Source organism: Theropithecus gelada, chromosome 1 (assembly GCF_003255815.1).
Source record: "Theropithecus gelada isolate Dixy chromosome 1, Tgel_1.0, whole genome shotgun sequence".
Taxonomy (NCBI): domain Eukaryota; kingdom Metazoa; phylum Chordata; class Mammalia; order Primates; family Cercopithecidae; genus Theropithecus; species Theropithecus gelada.
The window spans coordinates 119,541,863-119,558,195 of record NC_037668.1 but is presented as its reverse complement, the minus strand read 5'-3'; the positions used below and the strand labels follow the sequence as shown (position 1 = coordinate 119,558,195).

The 16,333-nt window shown below is 33.7% G+C and overlaps 1 protein-coding gene across 1 annotated transcript in view; it reads left to right on the top strand.

Annotated features, from left to right (window-relative positions):
• Positions 1-16,333, top strand: part of LOC112633712 (probable ATP-dependent DNA helicase HFM1) — a 130,305-nt gene that overhangs the window by 45,443 nt on the left and 68,529 nt on the right. Inside the window, exons 15-21 of the mRNA XM_025400580.1 lie at positions 2,838-2,881; positions 2,979-3,080; positions 3,483-3,628; positions 4,480-4,574; positions 5,237-5,370; positions 8,964-9,011; positions 12,895-12,975. Coding sequence (XP_025256365.1) covers positions 2,838-2,881; positions 2,979-3,080; positions 3,483-3,628; positions 4,480-4,574; positions 5,237-5,370; positions 8,964-9,011; positions 12,895-12,975 — 650 coding nt within the window. The remainder of the gene's footprint in view (positions 1-2,837; positions 2,882-2,978; positions 3,081-3,482; positions 3,629-4,479; positions 4,575-5,236; positions 5,371-8,963; positions 9,012-12,894; positions 12,976-16,333) is intronic.

The window sequence follows — 16,333 nt, the reverse complement described above, 5'->3', positions numbered from 1 at the left end:
ATTGAAAGTGGGATATTGAAGACTCCTACTATTATTGTGTTGCTATCTATCACTCTATTCATGTCCTTTAATAATGTTTTATATATTTTGATGCTTCAGTGTTGGGTGCTTATATATTTAAAATTCTTATGTGCTCTTGATGAATTGACCCCTTTGTCATTAAATTATGACCTTCTTTGCCTCTTGTAACAGTTTTTGACTTGAAGTCTATTTTAACTGATGTAAGAATAGCCACCCTGCTCTCTTTTGGTTACTATTTACATAGAATATTTTCTTCTACCCCTTAAGTTTCAGCCTGTGTCCTTGTAACTAAGATGGATCTCTGGTAGGCAGCATATGTTTGGATCTTTTTTTTTTTTTCTATCAATTTAGATACTGTATGTCGTGATTGGAGAATTTAATTCATTTGCCTTCAGGGTTATTATTGATAGATAAGGGCTTACTCCTGCAGTTTTAATTGTTTTCTGATTGCTTGGTAGATCAGTTGTTCCTTTCTTTCTCTTGTTATGTACGTTTGTGATTTGTTGTTTTTCTGTAGTGCTAAGCTTTGATTCCTTTCTCTTTCTCATTTGTATCTCCTGTAGCTTTTTGCTTTGCAGTTACCACGAGGCTTACATAAAATATCTTATAGTTATAATAGACTATTTTAAGCTGATAACAACTGTTAAACTTCAGTCACATACAAATACTCTAGATTTTTGCCCTCCCCCCACAATTTATGTTTGTTGACATAATTTACATCTTTTTATATTCAGTATTCCTTAACAACTCTTTGTAGCTACATTTTTGACCATTTTGACTTTTCACCTTCATACTGGAGATTTGAAAGACTTACAGATCACCATTACAGTGGTGGCACATTCTGAATTTGACTATGCATTTAAACTACCAGTGTGTTTTATGCTTTCAATATGTTTTCATGTTACTAATTATCATTCTTTTGTATCTGGTAGAAGAATAGCTTTAATCATTTCTTATAAGGCAGGTCTAGTGGTGAATTTCCTCAGTTTTTATTTATCTGGCAGAGACTTTATTTCTCCTCATTTCTGATGAACAGCTTTGCTTTGTACAGTATTGTATTGTTTACTGGCAATATTGTCTTCTTTCAGGGCTTTGACTATATCATCTTGTGCTCTCCTGGCCTGCAAGGTTTCTGCTGAGAAATCCACTGATAGTCTAATGGAGATTCCCCTATAAATTACTTGATACTTTTCTCTTGCTACTTTTAAAATTCTCTCTTTGTCTTTGACTTTTGACATTTTTATTATAATGTGCCTCAGTGAGGACCTTTTTGGGTTTGAACATGTTTGGTGATTTTGAGATTCATGGAACTGGATGTCCATATCTCTCCCAAGACTTGGGAATTTTTCAGCAATTATTTTGTTAAATAAGCTTTCTATGCATTTTCCTCGTTCTTCTCCTTCTGGAACCTCCATAATATGAATACTTGTTTGCTTAATGGTGTACCATAAGTCTTGTAGGCTTTCTTCACTCTTTTTTCTTCTTTTTTCTTTTTTTTTTCCTCTGACTAGGCTATTTCAGAAACCTAACTTCATTTCACAGATTCTTTCTTCTGCTTGTTTTGGTTTGCTATTGAAGCTCTCTATTTTTGATTTCATTCATTTAATTCTTTAGCTCCAAGATTTCTATTTGGTACTTTTTGAATGACTTTCTTATGCAGATAATGAATTGTCTTCCTAATTTCATTGAACTGTCTATCTGTATTCTTTTGTATCTCAGTGAGTTTCCTTAGGATTATTACTTTGAACTCCTTTTCAGGCAATACGCAAATTTCTGTTTTTTGGAATCAGTTACTGGAGAATTATTGTGTTTGTTTGGTGCTGTTGTATTTTCTGTTTTTTTTTTTTTTTTTTTTTTTTTCATGTTTCTTGTGTCCCTGTATTGATGTCTGCACAACTAGTGGAATAATCCCCTGTTTCAAATTTGTAGAGAGGTACTTTCCTTTGGTCACTCTGGTCAAAATGTAATTAGTTGTTTATTCATTGTTTTGCTCTTTTTTGTGGGGAGGATGAGCATTAGGCATCTCTAGTTGACCATCTTGCTTCCTCCTGACCTAGTTTTTGTTTTTGTTTTTGTTTTTGAGATGGAGTCTCTCTCTGTCACCCAGGCTGGAGTGCAGTGGCACAATCTTGGCTCACTGCAAGCTCCTGGGTTCACGCCTTTCTCCTGCCTCAGCTGCCCCAGTAGCTGGGACTAACAGGCACCTGCCACCATGCCCAGCTAATTTTTTGTATTTTCAGTAGAGATGGGGTTTCACCATGCTAGCCAGGATAGTCTCTATCTCCTGACCTCGTGATCATACCTGCCTCGGCCTCCCAAAATGTTGGGATTGCAGGCATGAGCCACTGCACCTGGCCAACCTAGTTTTTTTAAATGCCATGTCTATGTCTCAGAGCACTGGAAACAACTATTGTTTATTTCTATGGTTTTTTTGTTTGTTTGTTTTTGTTTTGTTTTGTTTTGGCTTACTAGTGATATAGTAGTTTTAGGAATTGTTACTTCTTACAATTTTTTTTAGGCAAATCATGAGAGTAGACTTATATTCTGACTTGTTAATCACCAATTATGTTTTTTTCTTAGGGGAAGTGAGTTTTCCAAATTCTTGGTTTAAAAGTGAGCTTTAATATTACAGCTCATAAGTTTAGGGACTTTTGAATATGTAAGTTGGATATTTTCTACTTCTTAAAATAGTTTTCAGATAATGATATTGTGAAAATTTTTTGATATCTCTAAGTTTTAAAATAATTAATAAACTGTTTCAGAGTCCTCTAATGTTACTGGGAGTAACTAAATAATTTTATGGTATTTTTAAATAGGTTACAGAAGTATGCATATTCCGTAAGAGATTCAAAACTGAGAGGTAGGTTTAGAGATTATTTTTGAATAGCATTTTCACATATAGATGAGAGGTGCCAATTATTGATAAAATACTAATAGTAGCAGCTGATATATTACAGATATCTTAAAAGATGGTGCCGCTTATCATCATGCTGGTATGGAGCTGTCAGATAGAAAAGTAGTTGAGGGAGCTTTTACTGTTGGAGATTTACCAGTTCTTTGTAAGTAAAACATATTTCTTGTGGATGCTATAAAATATTTTGGAAAATTATTTTTAAGAGGAAAAAAGGAAAAGCTCAAGTATTCCGCTTCTTTCTTCTTTTCTTCTGAGAATCTAGAATTAAATGGTTACCTATGCATGTAGATGGTACAGTAAATTCTTTGGCAATGTTTAGATCTTTGTCATATTATTGAACGTAGTGTAATTTGAAAAACAAGAATTTAGTAGGTTTTTGGATTTAAGGTGTGTTACTATTTTAGATTGTAATGTTCTTTTTTCTTTCTTTTCTAAATTTCTTATATATGAGATTTTATTACATTTATAGGAATGTCTTTTATTAAAAAGTCTTCATGAAGCAATAAAGTTAAATGGCTCAAAATTACTATGTCTTCATCTGATGCAGTTACTACTAGTACTTTAGCTATGGGAGTAAATTTGCCTGCTCACCTAGTAGTTATAAAATCTACAATGCATTATGCTGGAGGACTGTTTGAAGAGTACAGTGAAACAGATATTCTACAGATGATTGGTAGAGCTGGTCGACCTCAAGTAAGTGACAATAACTTTGCTTTTTATACTTAAAAACATGATAAAAACAAAAAATTGTGTATTTTTTGATTAGCATGTTATAATTATATCAGGCTTAAAAGTAATATAGCAGAGAAAATTTACCTTTAATGGAGGAATAAAAGTAAAACAAGCCTCACCAACTGGGACATACTTCCTTCATTCTGTGTAAGCTTGCACTGGCTGATGAAGGGATGGGTTTATGAATGGATATACTCTTAAAGGTCTTTTGGTTTTGTTTTGTTTTTTTATTCTGAATGGGGGTACTCAGCATTTTGGATGAAACAGGTTTTCCTTGTTTCGGGCTGTCACATTACAGAGCATGTAACATCCCTAGGTCCTAGCACTAAATGCTAATAGTGTTCCCAGGCATTATGACAAAGTCAGCCCAAATACATTTCAAAACATACCCTACTCTGACAAATACATGAATAAGTCATTTTTATAGCTATTATGGGAACATCAGGAAGAGTATATTTTCAAAACATTTGTAAATATTATGTTATACAATTCTATAATTTCATGGAATAAATCAGATTATATATATAAACTATACCAAATCTTACAACTTTTATGCAGTTACCAGAGTTTGTTTTGATTTTAACATTGCCAAAATCATGTTACATTGAAACCAAAGTGATATTTACAGCTATACTCTTGGAAGGCTTTTAAATTAAATTTTAGGTTAACAAAGTGAGAGCATTTTAAAGGTCTTTTTGAAGTGTTATTTCAGACAAGGAGACTGTTTAATATAAAATGAAAATCTTGAGTTTTTGCAGAGGACTGATACCAAGATGTGCTCTTCTTCACTACATTTCTGTTTTTTTCCCCAGTTTGACACTACAGCTACTGCAGTTATCATGACTCGATTAAGCACAAGAGACAAATACATTCAGATGTTAGCTTGTAGAGACACTGTAGAAAGCAGGTAATACAAAAAATGTTCCAAAAAGATAGTAATGCTGATATAGCTTATTTTATTTCCTTTTAAAATATCAAAAGGAAATTTGGTTTGGAGATTTTTTTAAGGCCATTTTCTGTAAAGTTTTCAACAATTTAACTAGATAGTTTGTGTCATTTTAGAGAATTTAATAATTTTTTAAAAATGTAGTCATTTTATTCAGTGGTATTTCTTGACAAGCATGTATTCTTGTTTATAACAAACCCTAATTTGTAATAAAGCCTTAGTAATTATGATTATAATTTATATATGAAATTATATAAATTTATAATTACTAATTTGTAATAAAGGAGAAATATTTTCACATCTTAATAATAGAGGAAATCTGGGACTTATTAGTAAGGTATTTAATGTATTCTTTTTTGGAGAAAGTAGGATATAATTTATGCTTCAACTTTTGTTAAAGCAGTAATCCGTGTTCTATAACCATAAAGTAGAGAGATATATCTGAAGCCTTTTTAGAAGTTGAACTGACTTCTTAAGGTTTTCTTTTATGTTTTTGGAAATTAAGTTATAGTTCATGAATTAGTAAAGTAGCAATTGGTATATTATAAATTATTAAAGTTAAAAAGTAACAGTTATGGCATTGAACTGCATATTCGTAATGCAAAGTGTTTTTTTTTCATTAGTTTGCACAGACATCTTATTGAGCATTTAAATGCAGAGATAGTACTGCATACCATCACGGATGTGAATATTGCTTTGGAATGGATACGATCAACTTTGCTTTATATCAGAGCCTTGAAAAATCCATCTCATTATGGTTTGTTACTTTGACTTGGAAAAGTAGTAATTTTTTCAAGCCAGCTAGGCCTGTATTTATGCTGATAAGTTACAGGATAGATAGATTACAGAAACTAATAGATAATAAAACAAAAGATAACAACAGTCCCAAATACATTTAGAGACAAGAGTAGACAAACTGAGAAATTTTAATCTGTTTTACTTCTAGTGTTTCAACAAGGTTTGAAATCAGCACCATTAAAAATAGACCTAGTGGAAAAAAATTCAGCTCCAGTAAAAATAACAGAAATGTCTAAATCATTGAAAATAAGTTAAAGTTACAGAACGTTTTGAATTTTCTCTGTGCTTAGTGTTCAGCTACTCCTGTTTTTGAGTTTATGACTGTTTATTTTTCAATTTATAAGAAATGAAAGTATATAGTACTACTGTTGCTGCTACAATTTTCATCTTGCTTCTATAGCTAACCCACATCTTGTTATGTGGCTTCCAGAGGGTTTTTTTATGTGGTATAGGTTATGAAATAACCTATACTTGGGGTTGTTGAATACCAAATTAAAGCCTGACTCGTTGAAGTATCATTCTAATGCACAGAGGTTGAAAACTTTCAGATCTCAAAGAGTAATTAATATAAGTCTATATTAAAGGAATATATAAATATTCCTATCACTTAAAAATGTCTATTTCAACTAGGTAATACATTTACTTAGTTCAAAAATCATAAAGTGAAGGAATATATACAACTAAAATTCTTCCATGTATATCCCCACCTACACAGTTGTTCAATTCCCATCTCTCCCCTTTCCATCCCCTAGTTCTGTAATCATTGGTATATCTTTTTTGAATAATTTTTTTGCATATAAAAGTAAATAAGAAAATGTAATTTTATTTTCCCACCATTTTAAACACAAATGGTGGCATAATGTATTAGTTTTCCATTCCTTTTAACAAATTATCCTAAAACAAGTAATCTAGAAACAACCAGAATTTATTATCTCACACAGCTTATGTGGGTTAGGAATCTGGGACTGTCTTAGCTAGGTGGCTCTGGGTCAGAGGCTCTTCTTAGATTGCAAGATATGTCAGCTAGGGCTGCAGTCATCTGAAGGCTTTCCTGGGTCTTGAAGATTCACTTCTAAGTAGTCTCACTCACAGAGCTATAAGTTAGAGGTCTCAGTTTCTCAACAGTTGTTGGCAGGCCTCAGTCTTTTGCCAGGTGGATCTTTCCTTATAGCATGGCAGCTGATTTTTCTCAGGATGAATGATCAAGAGAGAAAGAGAGACAGAGACAGACTAAATCAGAAGCAGCAGTACTTTTTTATAACTTTGTCTCTGAAGTCACACATCATTACTTCTGCTTTATTGGGTTTTTTAGAAGCAAGTCACTGAGTCCTGGTCACACGAAGGCGAGAGGGATTAAGTTCATCTCTCAGAGGGCAGAATATCAAAGAATTTGTGGGCTTTTTTTTTTTTTTTTTTTTTTTTGAGACAGCCTCTCTTGGTTGCCCAGGCTGGAATGCAGTGGCACAATCTTGGCTCACTGCAACCTCCACCTCACAGGTTCAAGCAATTCTCCACCTTACCCTTCTGAGTAGCTGAGACTACAGGCACGCACCACCATGCCTGGCTAATTTTTTGTATTTTTAGCAGAGACGGTGGTTCGCCATTTTGACCAGGCTGGTCTCGAACTCCTGATCTCAAGTGATCCACCTGCCTTGGCCTCCCAACGTGCTGGGATTACAGACATGAGCCACTGTGCCTGGACTTGTGGTCATATTTTTTTTAAAACCTCCATTATTATAGTCTTCTGCACATTCCTTTTTTTCTTAGTATGTCTTGGAAGCTTTTTTGAGACAGGCTTTCGCTCTGTTGCCCAGGCTGAAATCCAGTGGTGTGATCACAGTTTACTTCAGCTTCAACCTTCTGGGCTCAAGTGATCTTCTCACCTCAGCCTCCTGAGTAGCTGGTACTACAGGCATATATCAGTACACCTGGCTAACTTTTGAAAAAAAAAAATTGTAGAGGCAGAGCCTCCCTATGCTGCCCAGGCTGGTCTCGAACTTGTGGGCTCAAGCGATCCTCCCACTTCACCCTCCCAAAGTGCTGGGATTTTGGCCGTGAGCCACCATGTCTGGCTGGAAGCTTTTTTTAATAGCTAAATAATATTCCATTTACTTATGTATCACCTGTTTAAACGATCCCCAATTGATGGACATTTATACTTTTTCTAATTGTTTGCTATTACAAACAATGCAGCCAAAAAATCCCTTCATTTTTTACATGCATGAATTTATCCGTATGATAAATCTCTAGAAATGAAATTCCCAGCAAACTATTGCAAGACCAGAAAACCAAACACCGCATGTTCTCACTCATAGGTGGGAATTGAACAATGAGATCACTTGGACACAGGAAGGGGAACATCACACACCGGGGCCTATTGTGGGGAGGGGACAGAAGGGAGGGATAGCATTAGGAGATATACCTAATGTAAATGACGAGTTAATGGGTACAACACACCAACATGGCACATGTATACATATGTAACAAACCTGCACATTGTGCACATGTACCCTAGAACTTAAAGTATAATAAAAAAAATTTAAAAAGATTAAAAAAAAAAGAAATGAAATTCCTGTGTCAAAGATATATGCATTTATAAATTTGATACCTGTGGCTAAATTGCTACCTTAGTAGCTCATATACCTTTCAGCAGTGTTCAAAAGTGCCATATTTTGTTTCTCCAGCCTTTCCTTTGGGTGTATACTTGTGTATTTTTATCAATATTATATATGAATATTGATATCTTTTCATGTTTTAATTTTCATTTCTGCCTTTTCATGGTTACTTTATTTTCTGTAGTTACTTTTTTGTATTGAGATATCACTTATAGTAAACTGCACAAATATGAGGTGTATAGGTCAATGAAATTTTATATATATGTTTATACACACATATACACACGTAACCGCAGCCCAGATTAAGATATAGAACATTTTCTAGATGTTCCCTCATGCTCCTTTTCTGTCAGTATTTGCCCCCAGAAGTCAATGCTATTCTGACTTACATACCACAGACTAGCTTTATCTATTCTTGAAAAGATTCCATTTATATGAATATAAATCTTTTGATGAAAGGAAATTATTAATTTTAAATAATGTTGCTGTGAACATTGTTATATATATCTTTTGATACACATGTATATGTATATCTGTGGGTATGTGCCTAGGAGTGAAATTATTGTGTTAAACAGTATTTGTAGTTACAACTTTAGTGAATAGCACAAAATGGTTGTATTACCAAATATGTTTTCCTAGGAACATTCATGTTATAATGAAAGTTCATTAGAATACATTAATCACTTGATGATATTTACTATGTGTAAAACATTTGGAAATTTATTCCATACCATTCTTGTTAAAATATGATATTCCTGTTCATTGTTTCTATGGATATTTATTTAAGTCTTGTTTGAATTCAATAAGCTGAGATTTTTTTTTTTTCTTATATAAGACTCAATTAGACTACTCTTCCCTAGTTAACTGGGGTATAAACTGAGCCTGTAAAGATGAATTAAATTCTGTTTTACTTTTTGGAAATTTTCATGACATGCAGGTTTTGCATCTGGATTGAACAAAGATGGAATTGAAGCAAAATTACAAGGTTAGGTGCATTTCATTCCAAAAATTAGATTGTATATATTTTAGTGAAAAAGTTCAGTTATTATGAAAGTAAGAATATGCTTTTGTAAATCATTTTTTAAAAAGGAAACTTATCTGTAGAAAAATAATGTGAACTATTTCTTTTTCACACAAAAAGCTTGGCATATACACTTTTTTGCTGAATTAATCAATTTATTCTATCAGAATGTCTTTCTTTGTATAATATTGTTAACTTGGTTTATTTGGTTTTTATTTCTAACATCCCTGGTCTTTGAAAATATGCTTACAGATACACACTCTGTATTTTTTCTTTTTTTAAAAAGAGACAATCTTACTCTGTCACCCAGGATGGAATGCAGTGGCGTGATCATAGCTCATTGTCACCTTGAACTCCTGAGCTCAAATGATCCTCCTGCCAAAGCCTCCTGAGTAGCTGGGACTATAGGCGTGAGCCACCACAACTGGTTAATTTTGTAGCTTTTTTTAGAAAGGGGGTCTCACTGTGTTTTCCAGCCTGGTCTCAAACTCCTGGCCTCAAGTGATCCTCCCACCTCTGTCTCCCAAAGCACTGAGATTATAGGTGTGAGCAATCATGCCCAATATGTATTTTTTCTTTTCTACTTAATTTTAATTGAAAAATATAAGCCTAGAGTGATTATGGGCTTTGTAACCCAACCTGTGCCAAAGATGTATTCCTATCCAACATCAGCTTGTTATTTAATCAACTAGTATTTCTTACTTGTTTTTTAGAATATAAAATATTGTTAGGCATTTATTCAGATTAGAAATTGCTACCTTTTCATTGTGTTGAGACTGTCCCTTTAGTAAAAGAAAAAAATGTTAGATCCTCTAAAAAGATTTAGCCAATTTAAATTTATTCTCTACTTGTATTACATGTGTGGCAAATAAAAATGCAGAGATAAAGCAGTAAAATTGTCTTGCTTAAAGAATAAATATGTTGTTAAAACATGATCATAACCAATAGCATATATTCATAATGCTGCTGTATTCATGTTGAAATACAGATTATAAGTTGTGTTATCTTCAAGGTATTGATTAATTTTGTAATGGAATTTTAAAAATTAAACATATATTTTGAAAATAATGATCAAATACACTCAAGAAATTAGATAGTCCAAGAGATATATTGCTATATTTGGATAACTTTAATGTTTTATCTTTTGTTAAATTAGCAGAATCACAGCTCATATTTGCCTTATCTTTGGTCACTATAGGGTTAGCAAAGTTTTGCCTTCTAAACAAAAATAGCTAAATATAACTGAATATTAAGGTTTTGGTATCGTAGGAGAGAAAAATAGTAACATCTTTTCCTCATTCATTGCAAGGTTCACAGCTGACACTCCTATAACAAGACAGATTAACAAGAGAAAAGCATAACAAATTTATTTAATCAAAGTTGTATATGACATGGGAGCCTTCAGAAATTAAGACCCAAAGACCCAGGGAAAACTGTGTTTCTATGGCAAGTCTAATGAAAAAAAATGAATAGTTGTCGAGAAACATGACTGGTCAAAAGGGTATTATCTAATATTAATAAACTAGGCAAAACTTAACAAGGCCTATTTGTTCAGATTCTTCTTGGCCTCTCTGTGTAGCATTCTTTCTTCCTGGGCATGAGACAGGACCATTCCATACCGTGGAATGAGGGTCTTAGAATTTAGGCAAAGTAGGTCAGAGAATTCCTTTATGACCATGTTTCACACAGAAAGTCAGAGTGACCTTCTTGTTTCTGAGGTCCTCTCAGTCTTACTGAGTTTGAAATGCTTTGGGTCAGCATTTTCTGAGCCCTGCCATTATCCTTGGAGATCTGCCTTACATCTCTCAGGAAGGATCTGTTAGCATAGTATATGCTGTTTCCTAAACTTGATTATACTTTCTTGCCCAGTATACTCTAATAGCTTCCCCATTACTCTTAGAATAAAATACAAACTTTCACCACAGCCCACAAAATCCTGCTTGATATCTCCCTGCCTATTACTCTAACTACATCTCTTGTCACTTTCTCTCTCTCTTATTCTACTCTCACCAAATTGGCCTTCTTGCTATTCCTTAAATACACCAAGCTTGTTCCGACATCAGGTCCTTTGCACATTTTGTTCTCTATTTTTGGAACTCTCCTTGCATACTTCACATGGTGTGCACCTTCATTTTATTCAGGTCTCTGTTCAAATATTAACTTTTTAGAGAGGTCTTCCTGTGGTATCTTACTTAAATCCACCTTTACTGAGAGGAAGAGAAAATGATTCTATGATGTTGTTATCATTGTTTTCCTTGTTTTTAGAAAAAGTAATGTGTTTATTTTGACAATTAGGGTGAGGATAGCCTTACTCTATATGAAAATATATAGCAGTTATGAGAAATACATATAGGTTGGGCATGGTGGTTCATGCCTGTAATCCCTTTGGGAGGCCAAAGTGGGCAGATCTCTTGAGCTCAGGAGTTTGAGACCAGCCTGGACAACATAGGGAGATCCCACCTTTACAAAAAGTGTTTTTTAAAAACTTAGCTAGTGCAGTGGTACATGCTGTAGTTCCAGCTACTCGGGAGACTGAGGTGGGAAGATTGTTTGGGTCTGGGAGGTTGAGGCTGCAGTGAGCTGTGATCATGCCACTGTATTTTAGCCTGCGCAACAGAGTAAGACCCTGCCTCAAAAAAAAAAAAAAAAAAAAAAAGAAGAAGAAGGAAAAAAAAGAAAAGGAAATAAACATAAGCTTTAGTTAAAAGATTTAAAATTCTACACAATCATTCTATATAGGTTCTTAGCCTTATGTTTCTTTATAGTATATGTGAAACTGTATTATTTATTTGTATGTTGATTGCTTTCTTCTGTAAAATATAAGTTCTAAAAAGAAAAACCTTGTCTTGTTAACTGCTGTAAACATAGAGCTTAGAATCATGCTCAGCTTATGGTAAAGTAAGCATTTTTCATTGACTTACCGAGTAATGGGTAATGAACGGATTTAATAGTGGGTAATTAAGAAAATTAGAAAAGACTTCAAAATCTTTACTTCACCAAACACTTAACACTATCAAGCTGTCTAAACAGTGGTGCTTAAACTAAAGTATTTCCCAAAGAACTCTAAGGGTGTTTTTTTGAGTGGCTGCTCTGTTTAGGATTGAACTATTACAGTATTCCCACTGTCTGCTCTGAACTATCTTATGTCTCGTGGAGTATGGCATGAGGCAGAGAAGGAACTGTAAGCAGCAGATCACTACAATTGCTCTGATCCCCATCAATAGTGAACATGAACTAGCATTGCTTCCTGTCAGAGAAACAAAAGTAAACACCTGAAAGCATCAGTTAAAGTTGTTGCTTCAAGAATGTGGCAAAGAGGGAGGAGGGGAAGAACTGGTGGGTTTTGGAATAATCTTTGCAGAACTATTTGACTTCTTATACTTTGTGCATATATTAATATATCTTTGATAGAAATTTAAAGAAAAAAGAAAAAGAAAACCATTGCCTTAATGGAGGGCAGATAGCAAAGGAGCAAGTTACGTAGCCTCTATTCTTTCGTTTCCTAACCTATATATGAAAATATCAGTGTCTACCTTATTGTGATGTTTTGAGGATTAAATGAGGTAATACATGTGTATCATTTAAATACTCCAAGTTTTAAGTGTTATTTCTACTTACTGAGTGTTATTTTTATTACTTGTATTCTTGTTACTATTAGAAAATGTTTTTAGTATATTAGTTATCTTTTTTATTTAAATGAGCTTTTCCTTACCGCTTAAGTAGGGACTGTGGTTCTTCTAGAACAATTACACAGTAATAACACAACTTTAGCATATTTAATAATAAATTATTTTGCCCTACTTCCCTATTTTACTAAAATTAAAATGTGTTTTCTATAATTAAACAGAATTATGTTTGAAGAATCTGAATGATTTATCATCCCTGGACTTAATAAAGATGGATGAAGGTGTTAATTTCAAACCAACTGGTAATTCCCTATCATTGTCAGTAAATTTAGCAATTGTTTACTTAAGACTAAATTAAAATTTTGTTTTACTAAAATTTAGATGATGATAAAACTAAATCGTGATCTCAGTTCTCAATAGGGTATCATTATTACCCATAGGCATGATAAATTTAAACAAGCCCTATTTGTAAAAGGATAGTTTCTTTTTGACAGGTGCACAGAATTTGTCTTCATTGATTCTGGTGACTTCTGGCAGAGGAACGAAATGCTTGAATCTTTGGGTTGCTTAAACCTGCTATAACTATTATAGATATACTTTTATTGGCATGCTTTTGTATGCTTTTTATATTCTTAAATATTCAACCGTTGATAATCTGGTGGTTAGACTTCTGTAAGGTTAGAAAAAATATCTTTTCCTTCTACTCATCTTAGGTTCATTAATTGGGACTCCTATAACAAAAGATATTAGCAAGAGAAAAGCATACAAATGTATTTAATATGTTTTATATGACATGGGAGCCTTTATAAGGAAATGAAGACCCAAAGAAATGGTTAAACATGAATGTTTTTATGCCAGGTGTGATGAAGATGGAAAAGTCATGGAGAAATATGATAGGACAAAGGGAATATGAACTAAGTGTAATAAATTGGGGGAAATTTAGCAAAGCCTGTTCACTCAGATTCCTCCCTGTGTCTATGGAGATAAAGATGCTCCATTGTTTAGGTATAGGGAGGGCACCTCTCACATGAGGTGTTATGACTTGCTTCAGAGGAAGACCAGAAAAATTATTCCTGTACATGTTGTTTCTCAAATTGCTACAGCTTAAAATATTCAATAGGCCAAGATGCCACATTTTGAGATAGCATGTCCTGAACCCTCTCTCTCTCTCTAAATTCTGTTTAGAGTATAATAAAAGAGAGAAAGGATGTTTTGTGGTTTTTAGCACTCATGATTAGAAGTTTTTGGAGAAAATGACTTTATTATTCCAGTTAATCTTTTTAAGTAAAGGTAATTTATTGTTTGAAAGTTGGGTAATGTGGAAAAATTTTTTTTGAATTCAGAATCTCTCTGTTAACATTTAGCATGTACTGTTCATTTTTAATGTGTTTTTTACTTACTTGCAACCATACTATAGAAATACATGATTTTGTAAAATGTTAAAATTTATATTTAATATAAGGCTTAGTTTTAAAATAATTTGTTGCCCTGACTCTCAGCCCTACATTAATAACATTTTTTTTTCCTTCTTCTTTGGTCCTTATTCTGATAAGCCTAATTTTGTTTGTGAGAATTGTCTTCTGTGTGTTCTAGAGCATCTCACTAGAGGGGGCATAAGAATCACTAAGGCATCATCTTCATCTGTTTTTATATACTTTCATTCTCATCAGGAATCTTATTCCCACTATCACTTCTTTCTTATGGTACTTCTTGAATCCACTGATACTATTCTTTTTGTCTTTAAACATACCTAATAAATGACCTATAGTAACATTTATTCTTTGTCAGTCATCAGTGAATAGTACTTAGTTATTTTTTTATTCTTAACACTCCACTTTTCTGGTTCTCCTTCTTCTTTAATCAGTCTTACTTTGCTGACCTTTTATGCTTACTATGTACTTCTTAAAGTTTCAGGCCTTGAATCTTTATTCCCAGATTATGCTCGTTTTTTGAAAACATAATTCACCTTCACTGCTACATCTATAGTCATTATGTAAATGAATGCAAAGTTTTAGTTTTGATCTTGACCTCTCACCTTTGCTATAAAATTTGATCTTCAGTTTTCTATGATAAATTTTTACTTACATATATTACATGAAGCTTGACATCCAGAGGCATATGAGTTAATTTAACATGGAATACTGTGAAGCAGAGTGAACACAGAATTTGGGTTCCAAATATCTGTATTTCAGTCCCAGTTCTACTACTTGTTGTCTGTTGCCTTATATTAGCTGTCTTAGTTTACTGTTGCCTTATATTAGCTGTCTTAGTTTATTCATCTAAAAACAGGAATGTATTACATATCCTACTTACTGTATTGGATGTAGTGTTGATCCAATGTGATAATGAATGTAAAAACATTTTACTGTAACAGAAGTTGTTGCTGTCTCTTTTCCAAAGCTAGGAAAATCAATGTTTGCCTATTCTCATTAGCTTTTTTGCCACACCTAAGATCATCATAAAATATTGATGCCTTTGGTTTCTTTCATTCCTCGGTCATTCAATATCCAGGCATTTTCCATACTCATTCCATATCCTTTTGGTGTCTGATGTCACCAAACATCAAAAAGACAATCCGATTTGAGCTGAAAATATTCCTTATCATCTACTAGGGTGAAATTTCTTAAGGTGTATTGGGGGTGGACTACTTGCTATCAAAATCAACTGAAGATGCTGTTGTGTTAAAAATACAGTTACTTAATTCTGCTTCAGATGCGCAAACTTCAATTTTTAGGAGTAAAACTTAGGAATTTAAATTTTATCTCTTTGGGTTTAAATCCTCTCTCAGATAAATACCTAGTTCTTTGATACTTTGTAAGATACTTGCATTTCAGCTAGCTATTGTAGTTGACCTTACCAGGTGGGTAGGTTTGTAATTTCCTTTTTTTTTTTTTTTTTTTTTGCAACTTTTGTCTTAGGTTCAGGGGATACATGTGCAGCTTTGTTATGTGGGTAAATTGCATGTCATGGGGAGTACAGATTGTTTCATCACCTGGGTAATGAGCATAGTACTCGACATTAGGTTTTTCAATCCTTACCCTCCTCTCACCCTCCACCCTCAAGTAAGTCCTGATGTTTATTGTAGCCATCTTTGTGTCCATGTATACTCAATGTTAGCTCCCACTTATAAGTGAAAACATGTAGTATTTCGTTTTCTATTCCTGCATAAATTTGCTTAGGATGATAGTCACCAGCTCCATCCATGTTGCTGCAAAGGATATGATTTCATTTTTTAAAAAAATTTTTATTATACTTTTAAGTTCTAGGGTACATGTGCACAACGTGCAGGTTTGTTACATATGTATACATGTGCCATGTTGGTGTGCTGCACCCATTAACTCGTCATTTACATTAGGTATATCTCCTAATGCTATCCCTCCCCCTTCCCCCCACTCCACGACAGGCCGCAGGGTGTGATGTTACCCTTCCTGTGTCCATGTGTTCTCATTGTTCAATTCCCACCTATGAGTGAGAACATATGGTGTTTGGTTTTCTGTTCTTGTGATAGTTTGCTGAGAATGATGGTTTCCAGCTGCATCCACGTCCCTGCGAAGGACCTGAACTCATCCCTTTTTATGGCTGCATAGTATTCCATGGTGTATATGTGCCACATTTTCTTAATCCAGTCTATCATTGATGGACATCTGGGTTGGCTCCAAG